This window comes from Bos indicus x Bos taurus, chromosome 5 (assembly GCF_003369695.1).
Source record: "Bos indicus x Bos taurus breed Angus x Brahman F1 hybrid chromosome 5, Bos_hybrid_MaternalHap_v2.0, whole genome shotgun sequence".
Classification (NCBI taxonomy): Eukaryota; Metazoa; Chordata; class Mammalia; order Artiodactyla; family Bovidae; genus Bos; species Bos indicus x Bos taurus.
In genome coordinates, this window is record NC_040080.1 from 42933020 (window position 1) to 42959596 (window position 26577).

At 40.1% G+C, this 26577-nt stretch overlaps 1 protein-coding gene and 1 pseudogene across 8 annotated transcripts in view; one reads left to right on the plus strand and one right to left on the minus strand.

The window, feature by feature from the left end:
* Positions 1 to 3585: 3585 nt before the first annotated feature.
* Positions 3586 to 26577, plus strand: part of DNM1L (dynamin 1 like) — a 60111-nt gene continuing 37119 nt past the window's right edge. For 4 of the 8 annotated variants that reach the window (XM_027541697.1, XM_027541695.1, XM_027541693.1 and 1 more), the window contains exon 1: positions 3625 to 3820. In XM_027541697.1, coding sequence (XP_027397498.1) covers positions 3719 to 3820 — 102 coding nt within the window. In that variant the 5' untranslated portion in view covers positions 3625 to 3718. Of the gene's footprint in view, positions 3821 to 26577 lie in introns of all 8 variants that reach the window. The other 4 variants (XM_027541699.1, XM_027541692.1, XM_027541691.1 and 1 more) reach the window with 4 other exon arrangements.
* Positions 17780 to 21528, minus strand: LOC113892957 (annotated as a pseudogene).

Consider the following 26577-nt stretch of genomic DNA (forward strand, 5'->3'; position numbering starts at 1 on the left):
AATTCAGAACTTCTTCCCTCATGCTATAATAAGTAAAACAACAAGTTCTTCTTGACTAGCTCAAATAAAGTAAATTTAATATGGAAAACATATATTTATTCATTCATACAGACATATATCTATTTACTCATTTGGTCAAATATTCAGTAATTCAACAGGAAAGAGAATAAATAAAAGCCATCAAAAATAAACAAAAAGTCGACTAATGGATAAAACTTTATATATATTATATATAATATACTTAGAACTTTATGATACACTATGTTATTCACTAATTTTGCTGTGTCACTTATGTGACACATCCATCCCAGTTATACAGCATTTCTAGAAAATTGTTTCTTTTTAAAAAAAATATTTATGTATTGGCTGCGTCAAGTCCTAGTTACGGCACGCATGCTCAGTAGTTGTGGTTCACGGGCTTAGTTGCCCTGCAGCATGTGGGATCTTCGTTCCCTGACCAGGGATCGAACCCATGTCCCCTGCACTGGAAGGTGGTTTTTTAACCAAACCCAGGGAAGTCCCAGAAAACTAGTTCTTAAAACTCAAATTGACTGATGCTGCCCAGTACTGGTTAGATGGACTGGCTGGGAATTAGAAAGGAGAGATGTTCAAAGTCTCTCCTAGACTGGGCTGGTGACAGAAGAAATCCTGGCTTTTGTCCCTTTGTTTACCACAGTGTACCAGTGAGCCCTTGGATATGCAAAGGCAGCTAACCAAGGGCTGAAAAGCTAAATTTTTCTTCACCGTAAAGTGTGGGCTTTGAGTTGGTGTAGGAAAGATGAATGGAGAAGGAAATGGCAACTCACTCCAGTATTCCTGCCTAACGAATCCTGTGGACAGAGAAGCCTGGTGGGCTGCTGTACATAGGGTCACATAGAATCAGACACGACTGAAGCGACAGCATGCATGCATGCATTGGAGAAGGAACTGGCAACACACTCCAGTATCCTTGCCTGGAGAATCTCGGACGGAGGAGCCTGGTGGGCTGCCATCTATGGGGTCACACAGAGTCAGACATGACTGAAGCGACTTAGCAGCAGCAGCAGGAAAGGTGAAAGAGAGTCCTGAAAAACAGAGGAGATAGGAGGTTTGAGGAGTTTCTACGAATGCCAAACGACATTTTGGGAACCTGAAGTACAGATATAAAGAGGCTAATGAGAAATTCCCAGAGATAGGGTAGGTGTTTAAGAACAGGGATGCCAAACAAGTAACATTTGTTGTTGGCATTTTTGTGAGGTAAAATCAGCCTATTATTTCAAACAGTTAATAAAATATGCCACATGTTCTGAAGGTGGGAGGATTAAAGGAGGTGATAAGTTCCACTGGTATATGGGCGTGGAGCAAAGGGAAGAAAACAGTATAGGGTGAAGAAATAAGACTCTGCTGCTCTTAATTCTCAATTGTATTGTCACGCTGCCCTCTAATGGTCTGTCAGTACTTCACTATTTAGCAGATTCAATTGTTAGCTTCTGAGCCACCTGACTGACTACCGTCTGCAGACAATTTCCCCATTCAGTTCAGTTCAGTAGCTCAGTCCTGTCCGACTCTTTGCGACCCCATGGATATATTATAATATTACCTCATATTATATTATATTATATATTATACATGCCTGCTCTTTAAATTTTGCCATTAACAAATAAAAAAGACTATGTCCTTTGAGGTCACAAATAAAGGAAAAGCAGTTGCATAGTTGTTGCCCAGGGCACCTTGCCCCTATGAAGCAGTTACTGGTTATGCCCATGGAGCTTCACTGTGAGCCTACCTTCCCCTTTTGTCTGTCTTTTCATCTCAGACAAAATATAGACTGCTCAGAGATAAAGAAGAGACCAAAAGCTCCATCAACAGAATTCTGAGAAACAAAGTGGGTAACATCTGACTGTTATATAATACTATCTTTGGTAGAAAATAAATACTATCTTTGGTCTGCTTTCTGTTTTTGGAATTCTCAAGTTGTTTGTCTCATTTTGACTCTGAAATAAGAAAAAAAAAATAGAAGGAAATGTTCATAAAACTTGATGCCAAAACACCACTAATGGACCTTCAGGTCTTAGCTTAGATGAAATTTAATTCATTTGTTCAGAAGTATTTATTGAGTATCTCTCATGTGTCTTGCTGAACAAATCAAGCATATTCCCCACAGCCAACGTGTATGGGGGGCTTCCCAGGTGGTGCTAGTAGTAAGGAAGTAGTAGTAAAGCCAATGCAAGAGACATAAGAAATGTGGGTTTGATACCTGGGTCGGGAAGATACCCTGGAGGAGGGCATGGCAACCCACTACAGTGTTCTTGCTTGAAAAATCCCATGGACAGAGAAGGCTGGTGGGCTACACTCCATGGGGTCGCAGGGCTGGACACAACTGAAATGACTTAGCACATGATATTGTATGGCTGTGCGGGTGATGGTACTCAGTAAAGCTGTGCAGTGGTCCTTACTTTCAAGGGGGTGGTCCTTACTCTCAAGGAGATTGTACCTAGTAATTTCTAGGAAGTCTTGCTTGAACTTTCACTCCTATCTTGGATTAGAAAAAGGACTCCATAATAAACGCAGTCATAGCACTTCACGCATTTGTCTATTATGGTGTCATCCTCTGTTAGATTGCAAACTCAGAGGATAATGAGTTTGGGACTATCTTGTTTGTCCCTTTCCAGGGGTTAGGGATGCATCAGTGAATTAAACAGTCAAAAATCCCTGGCGTCTACAAGCTGGTAATCTAGAAGAGAGAGATAGTTAACAAGTTCAGTATGTACCATGTTACATGGAGATACACCATGGAAAAAGTCAAGTAGGGGAGGGGTCTTTTTCCTCCCCTACTTTGGCTCTTTGCTCAGATATCACCTTTTTTTATTGTGAGAGAGGAAAGCTTTGGAGGTTCACAGTAGAGGAGAGATACTGTCCATCTAAAAAAGAAAAACATTTAGGAATAAAACAGTAGGCACACTTAGCAAACAGCTAGTAAGGCAGTTATCAGCTTTCCACTTTGCCAGAAATCAGGCCACAGTGAATACATATTTATACAAAATATAGAGAATGAGGGCCCAGCCCTAGCCCTTCTCTTGAAAATCTGGCACTTTCATAGTTTTTCTGAATACATTTTAACATTCTAGAGAGCCCTCGTGTTCTAATCTGAGCTGGTTTTGCATTTTTTGTTGCAGAATAGCACCTCGCATCTTCTAGTATCAGCCTGCATACCATTTGTACTTGGCTGGGGTGTCTGAGGCTACGATTTTTAAGCCTTTCCAACCAGCTCTACTTGACAGTGTCCTTTTCAGGAAATGACGTCCTGGATAATTAACAGACTCCGCTATATTTAACACATATTCCTATCCGAAATTTTCACACTTATTTTGCCTCGCGGACAAATATAAATGTATCTCTTCCTTCTGACTCTCTGGGCCTCGCTCCCTATTCTTTTGACAGCAGCCCAATCCCAAGCATCCTTCCCTCCACGTTGGCGAGCCGCCTGCACGGAACAGCCTTCCGGAAGCTGTAGGCCCGGCGGTCCGCCTCGCCAGAACTACAACTCCCGGCAGCGACTGTTTTCCAGCGCCTCCGTCTTGGCGCATGGCCCGTCGGGAGGGGGCAGGTAGCGGGCGGGGTCCAATGGGTGCCGGCTCCCGAGGAGAGGGCGGGGGAGAGGAGGAAGGAGGCTGACTCTGGGCCCCGGCCCCATTCATTGCCGCGGCCGGCACGGCTGGGGTCTTGTGTGTTACGAGTTATGGAGGCGCTAATTCCTGTTATTAACAAACTCCAGGACGTCTTCAACACGGTGGGCGCCGACATCATCCAGCTGCCTCAGATCGTGGTGGTGGGAACGCAGGTGAGAGAGGAGGGCGGCTTCCGTCCAGGCCGGAGCCTGGGGCGCAGGCCTGGATGAGGCTGCGGCAGCGCTTGCTCCCCGACCGGCCTTCGCGGCCTGTGGGAGGAGGGCGCTGCCGCGCCTGGGCGCCTGGGGCTGCGTTGCACCCGGGCTGGTAGTCCGGGGCCTGGCGGGGAGGCGAGGGGCGGAGCCGGCGCCGCGGTCCCGCGGGTCCCGGGGGCGGGGTGGGAGAGGGACGGGCGGGCGGAACTGGAGTCCGCGGGGACCGGGCGCGGCTTCGCCCGCGGGCCGCTGCTTCCAAGGGCACCTGGGGGACGCGTGGGGCACGCGGGGCCGGGTAGCCCCTTCTAGGTTGGTTTCAGGGCGGCGGGGTGTTTGTTTCCCTCCTTGCCTTGCTCAGGGGCTGCGGAATCAGTATTGGAACTTCGGTGTCGGGGCCCAGGAGGGCCCCTATTTGGGTGCACCTGAGTGTTTTCCTGCCGTGTGATTCCCGTTTCGAAAACACCGAAGCAGTTAAAAACAAACAAAAAAACCCAGACCAACTTGTACTTGGAGTTTGTGGATATAAGGAAGAGATAGTCAATTTTTCTGCGTAGGCAGTGGTTTTTGACTTCCATCTAAATTGGGCATCAAGGTTCTCTGATCTTTTCATGTTGACATCTCTTGTAGATAATACATTTTTACATGTGGAAATGTTGAAGAAGTAACTTAGTATGACAGAGAAGTATACATTTCATTTTTTCTGCCTGCTGCTTTTCTTGGTTGAAGAGAATCAACCACAGGGTTTTTAAAATGATGTTTTCTGTTGGAAAGGGGACGGTTTCCTCACTTTCCATCAGGTTCATCGCTGCTGCTGCTGCTAAGTCGCTTCAGTCGTGTCCGACTCTGTGCGACCCCATAGACGGCAGCCCACCAGGCTCCTCTGTCCATGGGATTCTCCAGGCAAGAATACTGGAGTGGGTTGCCATTTCCTTCTCCAATGCATGAAAGTGAAAAGTGAAAGTGAAGTCACTCAGTTGTGTCCGACTCTTAGCGACCCCATGGACTGCAGCCCACCAGGCTCCTCGGTCCATGGGATTCTCGAGGCAAGAGTATTGGAGTGGGGTGCCATTGCCTTCTCCGAATATAGAGTACAGGGTATAAATATTTTAAGAGGGAACTCAAAATAGAGTATTTCCAGACACTAGTAACCCTGGAAACCATAGACATCCTGTCTAGGGTGGGCGAGAGGGGCTTCTTAGAAATTATTTCAGAAACACATTTCCTTGGTTGATTATAGGATTGATATAGATCCTATACCAATATGTGCTCAATTCTGCCTTCACATATTATGGTACTTGTAACTTAATGTTTGCAATAGCTAGATACTCTGGTTCATTAATATAGTAAATTATGAGAATATTTTTTTTGAGTTTATTTTGTTTACTGCTGTGTTCCTATTCCTAGCTCTTGGTACAGTCTCTGTGTATGTAGTAGATGCTTCAAAGATAAATACTTTGAGTTACTGGATAATATTTTTTAAACACTTGGGCTTTTATTATCAAAATCAATCGGTTTTGTAAATAAAAATAGAGAAGAAATTAAATCTTCTTTGATAGTAATTTGTGTTTCCTAGCTGTAGATCAGAAACTTTGCATATACTTTTAATAGGGTCTCAATGCTTTAAAAAGCCTGAAGCAGTAAAAGAATCAGAGCTATAGGGTGTTAGCATAAATAGTTTAAAATCAAGAAAGATTTTCCTTGCATGAGATAGAATTTATTTCAGTGAGTAAATCTGTTGGCAAAATTAGGGAGGGAACAGGGTAGAAAAGTAAAGATCTCAGCATTGTGAAAGTCATTATTAACATATGTCAGCAAAAACCATCCTAATAGTGATAGTTATATGCTATATATGTGTATGCCATATTTGCATGTTAATGTTTAGGATTAATGCAGGAGTCTAAAAAAATATTCAGTTTTTAGACTTGATTTAATGGGGGTTATCTCCATTCATGCCCTTAATAACTGAAATTCAATCCTTTATTAATCAGTTATAGAAGAACTACATAAGAATAGAAGCAATGTATTTTTTTCTCATATTTTCCTCAATATGTTGGAAAAAAACTTTTCTTGATTTGAATATAAGTACACCATTACTTTGTCATCTAAGCCATTTAATGACTGAAGCGACTTAGCAGTAGCAGCAGCAGCAGCATATATACAGCACCTCACATTCACATTTAATGGAGTAGTGTACAGTGAGTGAGTTACAGATGTAGTAAATGCTCTGTAGTTAGTTCGAGTGGTAAACTTCGCAGTGGCAGTAATGTCTCTGTCTTACACTTTACCTACATGGCAAAGACATTGCTTTGCCAACAAAGGTCCGTCTAGTCAAGGCTATGGTTTTTCCAGTGGTCATGTATGGATGTGAGAGTTGGACTACAAAGAAAGCTGAGCGCCGAAGAATTGAAGCTTTTGAACTGTGGTGTTGGAGAAGACTCTCTTTTTTTTTTTTTTTAATTTTTATTTTATTTAACTTTACAATATTGTATTGGTTTTGCCATATATCAAAATGAATCTGCCACAGGTATACGTGTGTTCCCCATCCTGAACCCTCCTCCTTCGTCCATCCCCATACCATCCCTCTGGGTCGTCCCAGTGCACCAGCCCCAAGCATCCAGTATCATGCATCGAACCTGGACTGGCGACTCGTTTCATATATGATATTATACATATTTCAATGCCATTCTCCCATGGAGAAGACTCTTGAGAGTCCCTTGGACTGCAAGGAGATCCAACCAGTCCATCCTAAAGGAGATCAGTCCTGGGTATTCATTGGAAGGACTGATGTTGAAGCTGAAACTCTAATACTTTGGCCACCTCATGTGAAGAGCTGACTCATTGGAAAAGACCCTGATGCTGGGAGGGATTGGGGGCAGGAGGAGAAGGGGATGACAGAGGATGAGATGGTTGGATGGCATCACCGACTCAGTGGACATGAGTTTGGGTGAACTCCAGTAGTTGGTGATGGACAGGGAAGCCTGGCGTGCTGTGGTTCATGGGGTCGCAAAGAGTTGGACACGACTGAGTGACTGAACTGAACTGTAGAGATGATGGCTTCACTAAGTTTAGTAATTTGGTGCCAAATATTGATCTTAGTTTCATTCCTTCAGTGTTTAATTCCTAAAATGAGTACTCTTAAGTAAACTCATGTTTTTCCCTTTCCGTTTCTTTTTCCCTAGTTTCTCTTTGTAAACCTTAAAAGATCAGATCTCTGTGCTGATTACTTAAAAAAAATGTTTCTTAAATCATTGAGGTGAAATGTGTGTAGCATAAAAATTAGCTATTTTAAAGTGTACAATTCAGTGGCATTTAGTACATTCATAATGTTGTGTAACCACCACCTCTGTCTAGGTCCAAAATATTTTCATCACCCCAAAAGAAAACTTTGTATCCATAGCAGTCATTTTGTAATTCTCTTTCCCCTGAGTCCCTGACAACCACCTTTTTTTTTTTCCCCTTCTTAATAGAGTTACTTTTTCTGGAAATTTTATAGAAAGAGAATCATACAATATGTGGCCATTTAAGTTTAGCTTCTTTCACTTAGTATAACATGATACATTCACATTGTAGCATGTACCAGTGCTTCCCTTTAATTGGTGACTAATCTTCTATTGTGTGTATTTACCATATTTGTTATTATTCATCTATTGATGGATATTTGGAATGTTTCTATCTTTTGGTTGTTGTGAATGGTGCTGCTATGAATATTTGTGTACAAATATTTGAATGCCTGTTTTTAGTTCTTTTTGGTATATATCTACAAATAAAATGAGGTCGTATGGTAATTCTACATTTTAAGTTTCTGAGGAGCCACCAAACTGTTTCTACACTGTGTGTGTGTGTGTGTTAGTCACTCGTTGTGTCTGACTGTTAGCCCACTAGGCTCCTCTGTCCACGGAATTCTCCAGGCAAGAATACTGCAGTGGGTTGCCATTCCCTTCTCTAGTCGATCTTCCCAATCCAGGGATTGAACTTGGGTCTCCTGCATTGCAGGAGGAGTCTTAACAATCTGAGCCACCAGGGAAGCCCCAGATTATTTATGGTAGCAAACTACCAGGGTCCCAATTTGTTTACAAACTTGTCAAAACTTGTTATTGTGTCTTTTTATTATTCTGATGAGAATGTGAAGTGGTATCTCATTGTGGTTTCAATTTGTATTTCCCTAGTGACTAATGAAATATATATCTTTTTAGGTGCTTGTTGGGATTATTTGTCTTCTTATTGTTGAGTTGCCAGAGTTCTTTATGTATTTTGGATACAAGATCATTATCAGTATGTGATTTGCACATATTTTCTCCCATTCTGAAGGTTATCTTTTTACTTTCATGATCATTCTTTTGAGGCACAAAAGTTTTCAATTTTGATAAAGTCTAACTTATCTATTTTTTCTTTTGTTGCGTGTGATTTTAGTGTCATATATAACATTGCCAAGTCCAGAGTAATGAAAATTTATTATTTTATTATTATTTTGTATTTTCTTTTAAGTGTTTTATAGTTTCAGCTCTTACATTTAGGTTTTGATCCATTTTGAGTAAATTTTTGTGTTCAGTATGAAGTATGGGTTCACCACTACAGATGGTGACTGCAGCCATGAAATTAAAAGACACTTACTCCTTGGAAGGAAAGTTATGACCAACCTAGATAGCATATTCAAAAGCAGAGACATTACTTTGCCAACAAAGGTTCTTCTAGTCAAGGCTATGGTTTTTCCTGTGGTCATGTATGGATGTGAGAGTTAGACTGTGAAGAAGGCTGAGCACCGAAGAATTGATGCTTTTGAACTGTGGTGTTGGAGAAGACTCTTAAGAATCCCTTGGACTGCAAGGAGATCTAACCAGTCCATTCTGAAGGAGATCGGCCCTGGGATTTCTTTGGAAGGAATGATGCTAAAGCTGAAACTCCAGTACTTTGGCCACCCCATGCGAAGAGTTGATTCATTGGAAAGGACCCTGATGCTGGGAGGGATTGGGGGCAGGAGGAGAAGGGGACAATAGAGGATGAGATGGCTGGATGGCATCACTGACTCGATGGACGTGAGTCTGAGTGAACTCCGGGAGTTGATGATGGACAGGGAGGCCTGGCCTGCTTCGATTCATGGGGTCACAAAGAGTTGAACACAACTGAGCGACTGATCTGATCTGATCTGATGGGTTCACCTTCATTCCTTTCCATGTGCCTGTCCAGTTGATCCAGGGCTATTTGTTGGAGACTATCCTTGCCCACTTTAGGGCTCAGCACTATTGTTGAAAATCAATTGACTATAGATGTATAGGCTTATTTCTGGACTCTCAATTATTTTCTGTTGGTCTTTAGGTCTCCTCTTAAGTCAGTATCACACACAGTTTTGATTACTGTAACTTTGTAGTATATTTTGAAAACAAAAAGTATGAGCCTCCCAACTTTGTTCTTTTTTTTTTTTTTTTCCCAAGATTGTTTTGCAGTGAGGAGTCCCTTGCCATTCATTCCATAGAAGTTTTAGAACTGGTATTTCCATTTCTGCAGACAAGATTGTTTGGATTTTGATAGGGGTTGTGTTGAATCTGCATTGCTTTGGGGAGTATTGCCCTCAAAGTATTAAATTAGATCTAGAATTCTTGGTTGATGGATTTTTTTGTCTCACATCTTTAAATGTCATACTATTACCTCTGGCATCCAAGATGTCTAGTGATAAATTTATTGTATTATTAATCTTATTGAGGATCCCCTGTATTTGAGTTGATTCTCTGCTTCTCTCTTGGTGCTTTCAATATTTGTCTTTCACCAGTTTGACTATAATTTGTCCCCATGTGGATCTCTTTGTGTTTTATGGTGGAGTTTCACTGAGTTCTTTAATATGTAGATTCATGCCACATTCCCCAAGTTTTCCTGCTTTTATGAAAAAAGTAGGGATTTTTCTGAATATTACTCTTGCTTTTCAGATATCTATATTTCACTCTTACCATTTATGTTCCAGACAGCACTGGGTCTGTATTTTATAACCAGGAAAAAAACTGCTCCCTAAGGTCTTTAGCATTTTAGCAAGTTTGGATCTGGGATAATTGAAGTGGTGTAAATTTTAGATTTATATTTTGCCAGTGTGTGTGTGTGCTGTGTACTTAGTCACTCAGTTGTGTCCGACTTTTTGCGACGTCATCGACTGTAGCCCTCCAGGCTCTTCTGTCCATGGAATTCTCCAGACAAGAATACTGAAGTGGTAATCATTCCCTTCTCCAGGGGATCTTCCTGACCTAGGGATCGAACCTGGGTCTTCTGCATTGCAGGTGAATTCTTTACTGTCTGAAGTACACTGGGGAAGCCCATTTTCTCAATAGGTGGAGTGTTTGAGCTTTGTGGTAAAAACATGTTAGTTTATTTATTTAAATACTCCAAAAGTTAATATTTCTAAGGATACTCAGAAATATTTTATTTAAAATAAATGAGACAGGACTTCCCTGGTGGTTCAGTGCTTAACAATCCGCCTGCCAATCAAAGAACATTAGTTTGATCCCTGGGCAGGGAAGATTCCATATGCCTTGGGGCAGCTAAGCCCATGTGCCGCAACTGAGCCTGCAAGCTGCAAGTGCTGAAGCCTGTGCCTTGGGGTCTATGGTCTGTAACAAGAGAAGCCACTGCAATAAGAAGCCTGCACACTGCAACTGGAGAGTAGCCCCTGCTGGCTGCAACTAGAGAAAGCTTGCATGCAGCAACCAAGACCCAGTGCAGCCCAAAATAAAACATTTAAAAAGAACTCTAAAAATAAACATGAAAAATATTAAGGAAACCTTCTGTAAAACTAAAACTACTTCAAAATAAAAAGTTAAAAACTTAGTAAATGTACATTTTTATCTGTTATATTAATATCAAAATAAACAATTGAGAGGTCTGCTTTATGCAATGAAAAGTAAAAACTTAGAAGTTAAAAACTAAATCAGCTTTGCTTAATGTGGCATGAATGAATATTTACAACAATTCTATTTTCAGTTGCATGAAAAGAATACAACTTCCTGTTCCCAGTTGATGATAGTTATCAGAAAGAGCTAAAGCTATGACAAAACGTTAAGGGTCCGTCTCAAAATATAAATCCAGGACATTATAAATCTCAATACAGTGCAGTTTGGAAGAAACTAAAAATTACACTGAGACCATATACACAAATTTTTAGCCCCTAAGTATACAGGATATTGAGTCAGTTTGGGGACTATGAGAGATGTAAAGAGCAGAAGACACTGCAGTGCCAAGTGAGCCCTATTTTCACAGCAAGCTGGCTGTGGCTTTTGCCACTTTGAAGCTCCCGTAGCTGCTTACCTTTGTGGAGGAAAGAGGGCAGACTTGGGAGTGTTTATATCACCAGGGGGAAACAAGCCCTGATCTAACCAATTGTTGAAGAAACTGATGGCATTTAGAATACTGAGGTAAAAATTGGGAGTGCCCAGACATGTTTTGTTCTGTGTATGTGTGTTGACACATAAATTTTTAAAAATTGTGATATGATTGACATGTAAACATTATATTAATTTCAGTTGTGTAACATATGATCTGACATGTGTATACATTGGGAAACAATCACTCCAATAATTCTAGTTAACATGTCACCACACAGTTACAATTCTTTATTATGATGAGAACTATTAAGATTTCCTATTAAGATTTTTTCCATTCCCTGGAGAAGGGAATGGCAACCCACTCCAGTATTCTTGCCTGGAGAATCCCATGGACAGAGGAGCCTGGCGAGCTACAGTCCAGGGGATTGCAAAGAGTCAACACAACTGAGCAGCTAACACTTTCTTTCACTTAGTAACCCTCACACTCTATAAATATACACTATAGTATATTATTACCTATAATCACTGTGTTGTACTTAACATCCCCGTGATTGATTTTTAACTGGAAGTTTGTACCTTTTGATCACATTTACCGATTTCACCTACCCCCCATCACTGGTCTGTTTTCTATGACTTGTTTGTTTTTGTTTTAGATTCCACATACAAATGAGATCATGCGCTGTTTGCTTTTTCTCTGACTTATTTTACTTAGTAAAGTTCATTCATGTTGTTGCAAATAGCAGGATTTCCTTCTTTTTTTTAATGGCTAAATTTCTGTGTGTGTGTGTACGTGTGTATACATACACACATTTATTTTATCTGTTCATACACTTGTGGGCATTTAGGTTATTTCCATTTCTTGGCTGTTTGAAATAATGCTGCAGTGAACAGGGTGATGCATATATCTTCTCAGTTCAGTGTTTTTGTTTCCTTTAGATAAATACCCAGAAGTAGAATTGCTGGATCATAGCTCTATTTTTAACTTCTAGAGGAATTTCCATACTGTTTTTTAAAATAGTGGCTGCACTCATTTATGGAGAAGGCAATGGCACCCTACTCCAGTACTCTTGCCTGGAAAATCCCATGGGTGGAGGAACCTGGTAGGCTGCAGTCCATGGGGTCGCTAGGAGTTGGACACGACTGAGAGACTTCGGTTTTCACTTTCATGCATTGGAGAAGGAAATGGCAACACACTCCAGTATTCTTGCCTGGAGAATCCCAGGGATGGGGGAGCCTGGTGGGCTGCCGTCTCTGGGGTCGCACAGAGTCGGACACGACTGAAGCGACTTAGCAGCAGCAGCAGCCAGTGTTGCTGCCCATGAGGTCATAGAGAGTCAGACACTACTAAGCACACACAAGACACTGATTAGTGATGTTGAGCCTTTTTTCATGTCCTTATTGTCCATTTGTATGTCTTCTTTGGAAAAATGTCTACTTGGCTTCTAAGTTCATTTTTATTTATTTTTGTTCATGTCATGTGGCTTGTGGGATCTTAGTTGCCCCACGAGGAATGAGACCTGGCCCTTGGCAGTGTACGCCTGGAGTCTTAATCATTTGACTGCCAGGGAATCCCCCAAAGTTCATTTTTAAATCAGGTTATTTGTGTGTGTGTGTGTGTGTCTTTCTTTTGTTGTTTGTTATTGAGTTGTCTGAGTTCTTTGTATATTTTGTATGTTAGCCTCTTATTGGTTAAGTGGTTTGAAAATATATTTTCCCATTCCATAGGTTCCTTTTTCACTTTATTGATGGTTTCCTTTGCAGTGCAGAAGCTTTTTAGTTTTTTTGTACTCCTCCTTGTTTATTTTTGTTTTAGTTGGCTTTGATTTGGTGTCAAATCCAAAAAAAATCATCACCCATACCAGTGTCAAGGAGCTTACAGCCTATGTGTTTTCTTCTAGGAGTTTTACATTTTCAGGGCTTATATTCAAGTCTTTAACCCATTTTTCTGCTGATTTTTGTTTGTTTGTTTAGTGTAAGATAGTAGTCCAGTTTCATGCTTTTGCATGTGGCTGTTGTGTTTCCCAACACCATTTATTGAAGAGACTATCCTTTCCTCATTATATATTCTTGTTGTCTTTGTAAATTAATTGTTCATATATGCGTAAGTTTATTTCTGAGCTCTCTGTTCCATTTATCTGTGTGTCTGTTTTTAAAACAGTGGCTGCACCAATTTACATTCCCACCAACAGCATATGAGGGTTTCCTTTCTTCTACATCCTGCACAACATTTATTTCTTCCCTTTTTGGTAATAGCCATTCTAAGAGGTATGAGGTGGTATCTTTTATGGCATCATCTTATTGTGACTTGAAGGATCTCAGTTGCTCCTTGACCATGGGGATTGAACCAGGGCCATGGTGGTGAAAGCTCAGAATCCTAATCACTAGGCTGCCTGGGAACTCCCAGATTATTACAACTTTTAAACATAGTTGGAAATCAGGAAGCATGTTATGATGACTCTCCTGTAGTTTTGTTCTTTGTCACGATTGCTTTGGCTATCCTATTTATAAATTTTAGGATTATTTACTCTGTTTCTTTGAAAAATGTTATTGGAATTTTGATAGGGATTGTATTGAATTTGTAGATTACTTTGGGTAGTATGGATATTTTAGCAATCTTGATTCTTTTAATCCATGAGCACAGAATATCTTTCTATTTGTATCTTCAATTATTTCATCAGTGTTCTATAGTTTTTAATGTACAGGTCTTTTAAATAAACTTCTTGGTTAAGTTTATTCTTAGGTATTTTATTCTTTTGAAGCAATTGTAAATGGGATTTTTTTCTTAATTTCTCTTTCTGATAGTTCATTATTATGGTATAGAAACAAAACCTATTTTGCATATTGACTTTGTATCCTACAACTTTACTGAATTCATTGATTAGTTCTAACAATTCTTTGTGGAGTCTTTAGGGTTTCTACATAAATATCATGGCAAATAGTAACAGTTTTACTTTACTTTCTGACTTAGATGCCTTTTTCTTACCTAATGGTCTGGCTGGAACTTCCAATACTTTGTCGAGTAGAAGTGTCAGGAGTAGGCACCCTTGTCTTGTTTCTGATCTTAGAGGGAAAGCTTTTAGCATTTTACCATCAAGTATGTTAGTTGTGAGCTTATCATATATGGCCTTTATTAAGTTGAGGTATGCTCCCTCTTTTATTCACTTTGTTGAGTTTTTTTTTTTTAATCATGAATGGATATTGAATTTGGTCAAATGTATTGCATGTATTGAGATAGTCATCTGATTTTTATCCTTCATTTTGTTAATGCGTTGTGTGTAACAGAGCCGTCCTTGCATCCCTGGAATAAATCCCATTGATCATGGTATATGATCCTTTTAATGAATTACAGAATTCAGTTTGCTGTAATTTTGTTGAGGATTTTTGCATCTCTGATTTTGTGGGATAAAGGCCTGCAATTTTCTTCTCTTGTGGTGGTCCTGCCTTGGTTTTGGTATCAGGTAATGCTGGCCTTATAACATGAATTTTGAATTATTCCCTCCTCTTCTTTCTTCAAAGGGTTTGGGAAATTCAGTTCAGTCGCTCAGTCGTGTCCAACAACTCTTTGTGACCCCATGAACCTCAGCACGCCAGGCCTTCCTGTCCATCACCAACTCCCGGTGTTTACCCAAACTCATGTCCATTGAGTCGGTGATGCCATCCAACCATCTCATCCTCTGTCGTCCCCTTCTCTTCCTGCCTTCAATCTTTCCCAGCATCAGGATTTTTCAAATGAGTCAGCTCTTTGCATCAGGTGGCCAAAGTATTGGAGTTTTAGCTTCTGCATCAGTCCTTCCAGTGAACACCCAGGACTGATCTCTTTTGGGATGGGCTGGTTGGATCTCCTTGCAGTCCAAGGGACTCACAAGAGTCTTCTCCAACACCACAGTTCAAAAGCATCAATTCTTCGGCCCTTACCTTTCTTCACAGTTCAACTCTCACATCCATACATGACCACTGGAAAAACTATAGCCTTGACTAGACACACCTTTGTTGACAAAGTAATGTCTCTGCTTTTTAATATGCTGTCTAGGTTGGTCATAACTTTCCTTCCAACAACATTCAAGAGGCTCTTTAGTTCTTCTTCACTATCTGCCATAAGGGTGGTGTCATCTGCATATCTGAGGTTATTGATATTTCTCCCAGCAATCTTGATTCCAGCTTGTGCTTCCTCCAGCCCAGCATTTCTCATGACGTACTCTGCATATAAGTTAAATAATCAGGGTGACAATATACAGCCTTGATGTACTCCTTTTCCTATTTGGAACCGGTCTGTTGTTCCATGTCCAGTTCTAACTGTTGCTTCCTGACCTGCATTCAGGTTTCTCAAGAGGCAGGACAGGTGGTCTGGTATTCCCATCTCTTTCAGAATTTTCCACAATTTATTGCGATCCACACAGTCAAATATAGCTTTGGCATAGTCAGTGAAGCAGAAATATATGTTTTTTTTGAACTCTTTTGCTTTTTCGATGATCCAGCGGATGTTGGCAATTTGATCTCTGGTTCCTCTGCCTTTTCTAAATCCAGCTTGAACATCTGGAAGTTCACGGTTCACGTACTGTTGAAGGCTGGCTTCTAGAATTTTGAGCATTACTTTGCTAGCATGTGGAATGAGTGCAATTATATGGTAGTTTGAGCATTCTTTGGCATTGCCTTTCTTTGGGATTGGAATGAAAACTGACCTTTTCCAGTCCTGTGGCCACTGCTGAGTTTTCCAAATTTGCTGACATATTGAGGGCAGCACTTTCACAGCGTCATCTTTCAGGATTTGAAATAGCTCAGCTGGAATTCTATCACCTTCCACTAGCTTTGTTTGTAGTGATGCTTCCTAAGGCCCACTTGACTTCACATTCCAGGATGTCTGGCTCTAGTTTGAGAAGGAGGAGTGTTAATTCTTTGATTGTTTGGATTCACCGGTGAAGCTCTCAGCACCTAGACTTTTGTTGGGTGGTTTTAATTATTGATTCAGTCTCCTTACTAGTAACTGATACGTTTAGGTTTTCTTTTTCTTTATGAATCAATCTCGTTAGATTTTTGATAGGAATTTGTCTGTTTCTTCTGGAATGTTCAACTTTTTCATGTATAATTGTTTATACTAATCTCTCATGATCTTATATCTCTGTGATATTCATTGTGACCTCTCTATCATTTCTCATTTATTTGAGTCCTCTCTCTGTTTTCCTTGGTGAGGCTAGCTAAATGTGTGTCCATTTTGTTTATCATTTTAAAGAGCTGGCTGTTAGTTTTTCTTTTCTTTTTTTTTTTTGTTAGTCCCTATTTCATTATCTGATTTGATCTTTGATAAATCCTTCCCTTTACTACTAACTTTGGGCTTTGTTTTTTAATAGTTCCTTGAGGTGTAAAATTAGATTTTTTTATTAGAGATCCTTATTGTTTCTAAATAACAGATATTTATTGCTGTGAACTACCCTCTAAAAACTGCTTTTGCTGCATTCTAAGAGGTCTGGTATCCATATTTCTATTTTCATTTGTCTCAACATATTCTTTGATTTCTCTTGACTTTTTTCATCTGTTAGCTGTTCAGTAGTGAAGTGAAGTAAAAGTAGTTCAGTTGTGTCCAACTCTTTGCAACCTCATGGACTGTGTCCATGGAATTCTCCAGGCCAGAATATTGGAGTGGGTAGCCTTGGAGAAGGAAATGGCAACCTACTCCAGTGTTCTTGCCTGGAGAACCCCAGGGATGGGGGAGCCTAGTGGGCTGCCGTCTCTGGGGTCGCATAGAGTCATAACGACTAAAGCAACTTAGCAGCAGGAGGAGCAGCAGCCTTTCCCTTCTCCAGGAATCTTCCCAACCCAGGTCTCCTGCGTTGCAGGTGAATTCTTTACCAGCTGAGCCACAAGGGAAGCCCAGTACAGTTGTTCAGTAGCATATTTAATCTCCACGATTTGTGAATTTTCCAATTTTCTTCTTAAAATTGATTTCTAGTTTTATACCATGATCATTGGGAAAGACACTTTATATAATTTCAGTTTTTAAAAATTTATTTTTAAGACTTGTCCTGTGGCCTATCCTGAAGAATATTCCTTATGTGCTTGAGAAGAATGTGTATTCTGTTGTTTTCTATATGTGTATAGTCCACATGGAGAAGGCAATGGCACCCCAACCCACTCCAGTACTCTTGCCTGGAAAATCCCACGGACGGAGGAGCCTGGTAGGCTGCAGTCGATGGGGTCTCGAAGAGTTGGACACGACTGAGCAACTTCACTTTCACCTTTCACTTTCATGCATTGGAGAAGGAAATGGCAACCCACTCCAGTGTTCTTGCCTGGAGAATCCCATGGGCAGAGAAGCCTGGTGGGCTACAGTCCATGGGGTTGCAAAGAGTCGGACAGGACTTAAGTGACTACCACACAATACTGAACAGGAGTACCAGAAACTGGCTCATTGGAAACAAGAACTATTCACATTAAATAAAAACCCAGTTGCAGGCTGCAGCTGCACATTTACAGCATGGTGAAGCACACTGTGACCAACCATGGAGACAGCTTCTGGCACTCACATCATAGGGGCACGTTTGCCACGTGAGAGTAAAACAAGGGTAGAACGAGGGAATGAGAGGGGAGGAGGGAGTAAGAGGGGAGGAGAGAAGACTATAGCTCATTTCTGGTTCTGGAGCTGATTGGACAGCCAGTCCAGTCCCTCATAGACCCATCCCCACTGGAGACACAGGTGGCCTGAATGTACCAATTCCTGTGGCGCAGAGTGTGCAGACCTAGCGTGTCTGTGATCTTGGCTGCATCGTGGCATTGGGAAGGTCCTATTTGTTAGCAAACACGAGCAGAACAGTGTCCCTGAGCTTGTCTTCTGCTAGCATCCTCATGAGCTCCTTGTGGACCTCATTCACATGCTCTGTGTCACTGCTGTCGACCACAAAGATGAGACGTTGTGTGATTTGGAAGTAGTGGTACCACAGAGGCCAGGTCTTGTCCTGGCCCCCCATGTCCCATGCAGTGAAGCTGATGTTCTTGTATTCCACGGTCTCCACATTGAAGCCTATTAGTGGGAATGGTGGTCACCATTTAACCCAGCTTTAGTTTGTACAGGATGGTGGTCTTTCCGGCAGCATCTAGGCCCACCATGAGAATGCACATTTCTTTTTTGCCAAAAAGGCCCTTAAATAGGTTTGCAAAGATATTCCCCGTGCTGTAGACTGGTGGGAGCAACACTGGCCAGAGAAACCCTCCTCGGCTGCAGGGCAGCTGCTGCTTGGAGGTGTTGGTTTCACTCACATGGGCTTCTCTTTGTGCTGGCTTTTCTTGTTGCTTAGCACAGGCTCTAGTGTGTGGGTATCAGTTGGTGTGGCACACAGGCTTAGTAGTTGTGGCTCATGGGCTCAAGAGCACGGGCTGAGTAGTTGTGGTGCAGGGACTTAGCTGGTCTCAGCATGTGGGATCTTGCCAGGCCAGGGATAGAATCCATGTCCCCTGCATTGGCAGACGGATTCTAATCCACTGTGCCACCAGGGAAGCCCCTTGTGGCATTTCTAAAAGAGCTTCCTGCAAAGATCCACCTTGTCAACTACCAGGTAAAATAAAAGAATGTATTCTAGAGGAAATAATACCTACAGGACTGAGGAAAAAAATGCCGCCAGAAAGTGTAGAGTCTGCTCTTTCAGGGCAAGATGCAGTGAACCATGGTGTATTTGTACTGGGTGTTCTGTTCCCCTGCACAGAGGTGCCTGCTATATGTGCCTGCTATACTGCCTATCACACTCTAATGAAATACTAAAATGCTTTAGTGAGGCACTTCAGTTCAGTTCAGTTCAGTCGCTCAGTCGTGTCCGACTCTTTGCGACCCCATGAATCGAAGTACACCAGGCCTTCCTGTCCATCACCAACTCCCGGAGTTCACTCAGACTCACGTCCATCGAGTCAGTGATGCCATCCAGCCATCTCATCCTCTGTCGTCCCCTTCTCCTCCTGCCCCCAATCCCTCCCAGCATCAGAGTCTTTTCCAATGAGTCAACTCTTCGCACGAGGTGGCCAAAGTACTGGAGTTTCAGCTTTAGCATCATTCCTTCCAAAGAAATCCCAGGGCTGATCTTCAGAATGGACTGGTTGGATCTCCTTGCAGTCCAAGGGACTCTCAAGAGTCTTCTCCAACACCACAGTTCAAAAGCATCAATTCTTCGGTGCTCAGCCTTCTTCACAACTCTTACACCCATACATGACCACAGGAAAAACCATAGCCTTGACTAGACGAACCTTTGTTGGCAAAGTAATGTCTCTGCTTTTGAATATGCTATCTAGGTTGGTCATAACTTTCCTTCCAAGGAGTAAGCGTCTTTTAATTTCATGGCTGCAGTCACCATCTGCAGTGATTTTTGGAGCCCCCCAAAATAGTCTGACCCTGTTTCCACTGTTTCCCCATCTATTTCCCATGAAGTGATGGGACTGGATGCCATGATCTTCGTTTTCTGAATGTTGAGCTTTCAGCCAACTTTTTCACTCTCCTCTTTCACCTTCATCAAGAGGCTTTTTAGTTCCTCTTCACTTTCTGCCATAAGGGTGGTGTCATCTGCATATCTGAGGTTATTGATATTTCTCCCGGCAATCTTGATTCCAGCTTGTGTTTCTTCCAGTCCAGCGTTTCTCAGGCTTCAAATAAGTACATGAAGTACAATAAAAGTTGGTGATATTTACTCAAATGGAGATGTTTCAATATTCTCTTACATAACAAATCATGGGCCACGGACTTTAGTTTCTACCAAAATCCCCCAGTGAATCATGTGTTAAAGTCTATTTTGTCTGATATAAGTATGGCCACCCCAGCTTTCTTTGGTTTCCATTTGAATGTGAATATCTCTTTCCATCCTTTCACTTTCAGTGTGTGTTATGTTACATCTGAAGTGAGTCTCTTATAGGCTGTGTATAGATGGGTCCTTTTTTTTTTTTAAATGCCTCTAGGCACTCTTTTATTTGGAGAATTTAGCCCATTTAACATTTAAAGTAACTTTTTTTTCATTGAAAGTAATTTTTGATAGATAATGTACTTGTTGACATTTTGTTAATTGTTTTCTGACTTTAATCATTCCTTTTCTTTTTTCCTTTTCTTATTCTCATCCTGTGTGATTTGATGATTTTTCTATAGTGGTATGTTTAGATGCCTTTTCTTTATCTTTTACATTTCTACTATAAGTTTTTGATTTGTGGTTACCAAGAAGCTTATTTAAAACTTATTTATAAGTCTGTTTTAAATTGATAATATGGTCTGTTTTAAATTGATAACATCAGTATAGTGTATTCTATTCTAAAACTCTTATATAAAGCTTTGACTCCCCTCCCTTGCTAATTATTTTTATTTCTTTTGTCTTTTACCCTAGATTTACAAGTGATTAATCTACCATCTTTACATTAGATTATTCTGAATTTTACTATATATTTATTTTTATCATTGAAATTCATACTTTGTTTCCCTGTTACTAACTCACTCCTTTTTGTTTCAACTTGCAGGAATCCCTTTAACATTTAAGGCCAGTCTAGTGGTGATGAACTCTTTCAACTTATCCTTGTCTGGAAACTCTTACCTCTTCTTCCATAATGAAAGACAGCTTTGCTGGGTAGAGATTTCTTGGTTGGCAGTTGTTTTCTTTCAGCACTTTGAATATGTTGTGCCACTCACTCCTTTCTGACCTGCAGTGTTTCTATTCAAAAATCTACTGATTTTGTGGGAGATTTTCCTTATACATAATAAGTCATTTTGTACTGCTATTTTGAAAATTCTCTCCTTGTCTTTTAACTTTTGACATTTTAATTATAAATGGTTTGGGTCTCTTTCGGTTCATCTTATACAAACTCTCTGAACTTCTTGGATCTGAATGTCTCTTATCGTCCCCAGTTTAGTTGCAGTGATTATCAGCCGTTATTTTTTCAAGTTTTTTGCCCCTTTCTCTCTTTTTCTTCTGAGTCTCCTATAATGTGAATGTTGGTCCACTTAATGTTGCCCTATAAGTCCCTTAAATTGTCTTTTTGCTGCTGATTAGAGTCAGACACGACTGAGCAACTTCACTTTCACTTTTCACTTTCATGCATTGGAAAAGGAAATGGCAACCCACTCCAGTATTCTTGCTTGGAGAATCCCAGGGACGGCAGAGCCTAGTGGGCTGCCATCTGTGGGGTCGCACAGAGTCGGACACGACTAAAGCAACTTAGCAGCAGCAGCAGATGAGTTCCACTGCTCTTTGTTCAAGTTTACTGATTCTTCTGCTTCATGTAGTCTGTTGTTGAACTCTGTTTGGTACTTTCTTGTATTTTCTTTCTGTTGAAAATCTCTTTGTTCATCTTAGCTATTTTAGCATTTTTATGACTGTTAATTTGAACTTTATCAGCTATATCACTGATCTCCATCTCAGTAAGGCTATTTTCCTGACGTTTTATCTTGTTCTTTTGTTTGGAACATACTCCTCTGTTTCTTTGTTTTCCTTGAGTCTCTGTGGTGGTTTGGGTGCATTAGAATAAACAGCAACCTCTCCAAGTCTTGAAGAGTGGCCTTGTGTAGGAGATGCATCTTATTGTTCAACCTTGCCCTAGATCTTGGTTGTCTCTCGAACCTTTGTGATTGTCCAAATAGCCTACCTTATTCTTAGTGGGTCCCATTAGTTTAGGTTGTCTAAGATCTATCAGTATCCCTAGAGGAGGTTCTTAGTATTTAGGTTCAGCCCAGTTGGAAGCTGGAGGCTCAGGGAGCAGCTTTTGAAGTTCATGCAAAAATACCTTTTTCAAGGGGAAACTGGAACATAGGTATTTTTTTCTGCTCGCTCTGCACTGTAACCTGGGAGGTTAGCCACAGTGAACCTGTACAATCCCTTCAAGAACTCTTAGTTCACTCTGCCTTGTTCTCATGAATACAAGCCCTGTTTGCTTTAAAGCTAGATGTTTTGGTGGCCTGTCTTGCAGGTGCAGCTCTTAGAAGCTGGGGCTGCCAGAAGTAGGGCCCAAACCCTTTGCTCCTCACAGAGAAGCTGAATGTTGTGAGTTCCCTCACAGCTGTGGGTCACTACCCCTGGGTGAGGTTTATGGTGAGACTGTGTCTCAGCCTCTCCAGCCTGTTTCAGTGTGGGTTTTTGTCATTTGCCTGATATGTAGGAGTTGCTCATCTAATTTTTTAGTTTCTTTCAGAGGGAATTGTTCTATCTGTGTCTGTAAATTCCGTGTGCCCATGATAGGAGGTGAGTTCAGGATCCTCCCATGTTGCTGTCTTGAATTGATATATACAACATACAGAAAGCGAAGAAGAACTAAAGAGCCTCTTGATGAAAGTGAAAGAGGAGAGTGAAAAAGTTGGGTTAAAACAAACATTCAGAAAACTAAGATCATGGCATCTGGTCCCATCACTTCATGGCAAATAAATGGGGAAATTGTGGAAACAGTGACAGACTTTATTATCTTGGGCTCCAAAATCAGTGCAGATGGTGATTGCAGCCATGAAATTAAAAGACACTTGCTCTTTGGAAGGAAAGTTATGACCAACCCAGACAGCATAGTAAAAAGCAGAGACATTACTTTGCCAACAAAGGCCCGTCTAGTCAAAGCTATGGTTTTTCTAGTAGTCATGTATGGATGTGAGAGGTGGACTATAAAGAAAGCTGAGTGCTGAAGAATTGATGCTTTTGAACTGTGGTGTTGGAGAAGACTCTTGAGAGTCCCTTGGACTGCAAGGAGATCCAACCAGTCCATCCTAATGGAAATCAGTCCTGAATATTCATTGGAAGGACTGATGCTGAATCTGAAACTCCAATACTTTGGCCACCTGACATGAAGAACTGACTCTTTGGAAAAGACCTTGATGCTGGGAAAAATTGAAGGCAGGAGGAGAAGGGGACAATAGAGGATGAGATGGTTGGATGGCATCACTGACTCAATGGACATGAGTTTGAGTAAGCTCCAGGAGTTGGTGATGGACAGGGAGGCCTGGCTTGCCGCAGTCCATGGGGTTGCAAAGAGTCGGACACGACTGAGCAACTGAACTGAACTGAAAAAAAAAAAAGTTGGCAATGTTTAAAATTTGGTAGATTTGGTAGAAAAGCAGTAGCCGCAAAGGAGGAGACTAAAGTAGATAATCAGAGTAACAAAATGAGTTTGATACAGAATTTAGGAGAGACATTAAAGAAGTATTTTTTGTGACATATTTAAGAAGGAAGAATAAAATGGCATAGTGGGTGATGGGGAACAACAGTCACATTGATATTGTTGAGAATCTAATTTATGAAATAGAAAAATAACTTTAGAAATTCTATTAAAAGACAAATCAAAATCATATATTATGAAATTAATTAGAGAAGAGACTTGTTGGTGAGAGCTAAGAGAGCCAAAATCCTTGTCATAGTTAATTGAGAAAGAACACTTGGAACAGAGGGACAAAGAATAATCAAACAGTAAGCCAAAGTTCCCCACATCTTCATATTTCAGTTGCTGGGCACAAATATTGAAAGGATTGACATAACCTGGGTAAATTTCTGAAATTTAAACTTTTACAAAACCCTAGAATTCTCCCAAGTGTCAAAATAGAAGAAAGGAGGACAAAAAGATTTCCTGAAAGGGAAACAGACTCAGATTGGCATCATACTTTCAATCTGCATCAGTAAATAATATTAGATGATGTGGAGAAATCTTTAAAATTTAGAGTTCCTGGGGGAATTAATTGTGATTATAAAATTCTGTATCCATTTCTACTATAACCATTCATCAAATGTAGTGAAGCATAAATATCTGGACAATAAGAACAGAAAAAAATTTTAAAAATTCTTTTATTTCCCATCTATGATATTGTGACATAAAATTGGAATATTACTTGAATTGCTTCCAGGTATCTGTTGTAGCTTGACTAATACTTTGTACTTTCTAGCAGAGTTAGGCACTTAAGCTAGTATAGATCACTTGCACAGAAGGACATAGTGGACAAAGGGACTAGTCTGTGACCTATATCCAAGCTGTGTGTGGCTGTACCAAATATCTGCTTAAGGTATGGGAGGGAGGTGGAAATGTAACTTCTTTAATTTCCTTATCAGTATAAAATCATGTGCCACATTTGAAAGATTAAAAAATTGTTTCAAAATACTGAAAACATCAAAAAGATACAAAGAATATTAGGACACCATTGTGTCTACTTCCAGTTAAATAAATAAAATATTAACTACCCAGATGAATGTTCATTTTTCCCACAGAGACATAAACAATTTTTTGTATTCGGGGATTCTGGGAGCATGACAGCAATGGTAGAATAGTTTCTTAATCTTGTATGACTTTACCATAAAAACAGAACATATAGGAAAACCCCAGATCCATGAACATTGATGAGAAAATTAATTGACCTTGTTTCTCTCTACAAACCCTCACATGCTAGTGGTTTGGGAGTAGACCACTAAAAGCTCCAAGACCTGTGTATTAATTTCTACTTAAGAAGAAGAAGAAGGAAGCCATGGAATATCAAATGAATGTGAGAATCAAAAAATAGCCAATCACTGGAAAGTCTGGAGGACCTTTTAAGAATACCAGCTGAAACTGGGAGGTGTTTTGCACACACTGACAGAACAAATTAACAGTATTAAAAATAAATAATAATTACAAAGTGAAATCAAAAAAATACAGATTTGATGCAAAAAATCAATGTCATAGTCAACTGGGAAATTTGGTCAGAAAAAAGAACATAAAGGTAAAATATTAGAAAGAAATGAACAGTTTAAGTAGCTACATTAAGATTTTTAGTTGGAGTTTCAATGTCAGACTCTCAAAAATTAATAGAATGAATATACAGAGAAGTAGAAGGATATAGTAGACCTGAAAATCATGGTGAACCAATTCAACATAATAAAGATTTATATAGTTTTGTCACAACGCAAATTCCTATTCACCTTCCCATAGACTGTAAACTAGGAGACACTGAAACATATCCAGGAACGTAAAACAAGGTGCAAAAATTTTGTGGTCTAAAGGTATTGAATAGAGATAGTGAAGGACAGGGAAGCCTGGTGTGCTGCTTCCATGGGGTCACAGAGTCAGAAATGACTTAGTGACTAAACAACAAAGGTATTGAGATCATACAGAGTCTGTTCCCTTATCATTGTGGCATTATGTTAGAGATCAGTATCAAAAGATAGTTGAAAATGACACGCACATTTTCAAGTGCAATGTGACATTTACCAGGAGAGATTTTTGACTTAGCCATCGAAAACCATCACATTTTAAATTGGACCCACTTTATACACTCAACATTACTGTTCTCCATCATAGGGAACCTTTCTGGACAACAGGAATGGGCCCTTAACATTTTCTTACTTTTGATTGGATTTGGAAATGGGGAGCCTCGACAGGACTTGGGAAAAGGAGGGGACTAAAGTCTGGGTATATTCTCCCCTGACTCGACTTCCTATGTGTAGGTGTTGGCTCTCCCTGAAAATCCTCATCCTTCTCTTGGAGCTTGTGGGTGGTAGGAGCTGCTGTGTTGCTACTAGCCTGGGTTATTCCACTATCTCTTGTGATCCCCCTCATCCAAAACTTTGTAAATAGTCTGCTTGTAAATAAACTGTCCTTAAATTAATCTAACTTGAGTGGGCCATCTGTTTCCTAAAAACCCTTTCTGATACAGTAGATGAGCTTAGGGTTTTTGCCTTTGTAGAGAATAAGAAATTAGAAGATGTACTGGTTTTGATTAAGAAAAAATACAGTACAGAAAAATACTGTTACAGAAAAACATATGAATTGCCAAGTTGAAAAAATAGCAATTTTTTCAAATTTATGTATTATATAAAAATGTATAATAGAGACAATGGAGATAATTTATTGTTCATTAGTATTGTGTTGGTTAAATTTCCTCAGTGAGATCATTATAGTGTGATTATATAGAAGAATGCTGTTTTCTTAGAGCTATGCCACAATATTTAGGGATGAAATGTCAAGACATATTAACTAACACAAAAGAGACAGCAAAAGAAAAAAGTATGTGCATGTGTAAGAAGAGATATAAAGCAAATATGTCAAAATGTTAATAATTGGTTAAGATATAGGGTATCTTTGTTAAGATATATGAGTATTCACTGTTAGCTATTCTTCCAACTCTTGTGGCTTTGAAATTTTCAAAATAAAAAGTTAAGGGAAATTATTCAACATAACAAAAGATATATACTTATATGGGTAAAGATCTTTAATGAGAAACATAATATACCAACATTTGAACAAGCAGATCACCAAAGGAGATACACAAAAGGTCCTTAAAGAAAGTGATACTTGACTGAATAATAAATAAATGCAAATATAAATAAACTGTCAGTGTTTATCCAAAAAAAGTAGTTAAGATTCAAAAAAGTGGTAATGCCCAGTGTTGATGTGGATGTAGCAGATTGAATATGAAGCACAGCGTGGTGCCTCCTATCTTGTAGTGTGTAGTCAGTCTGGCAGTAT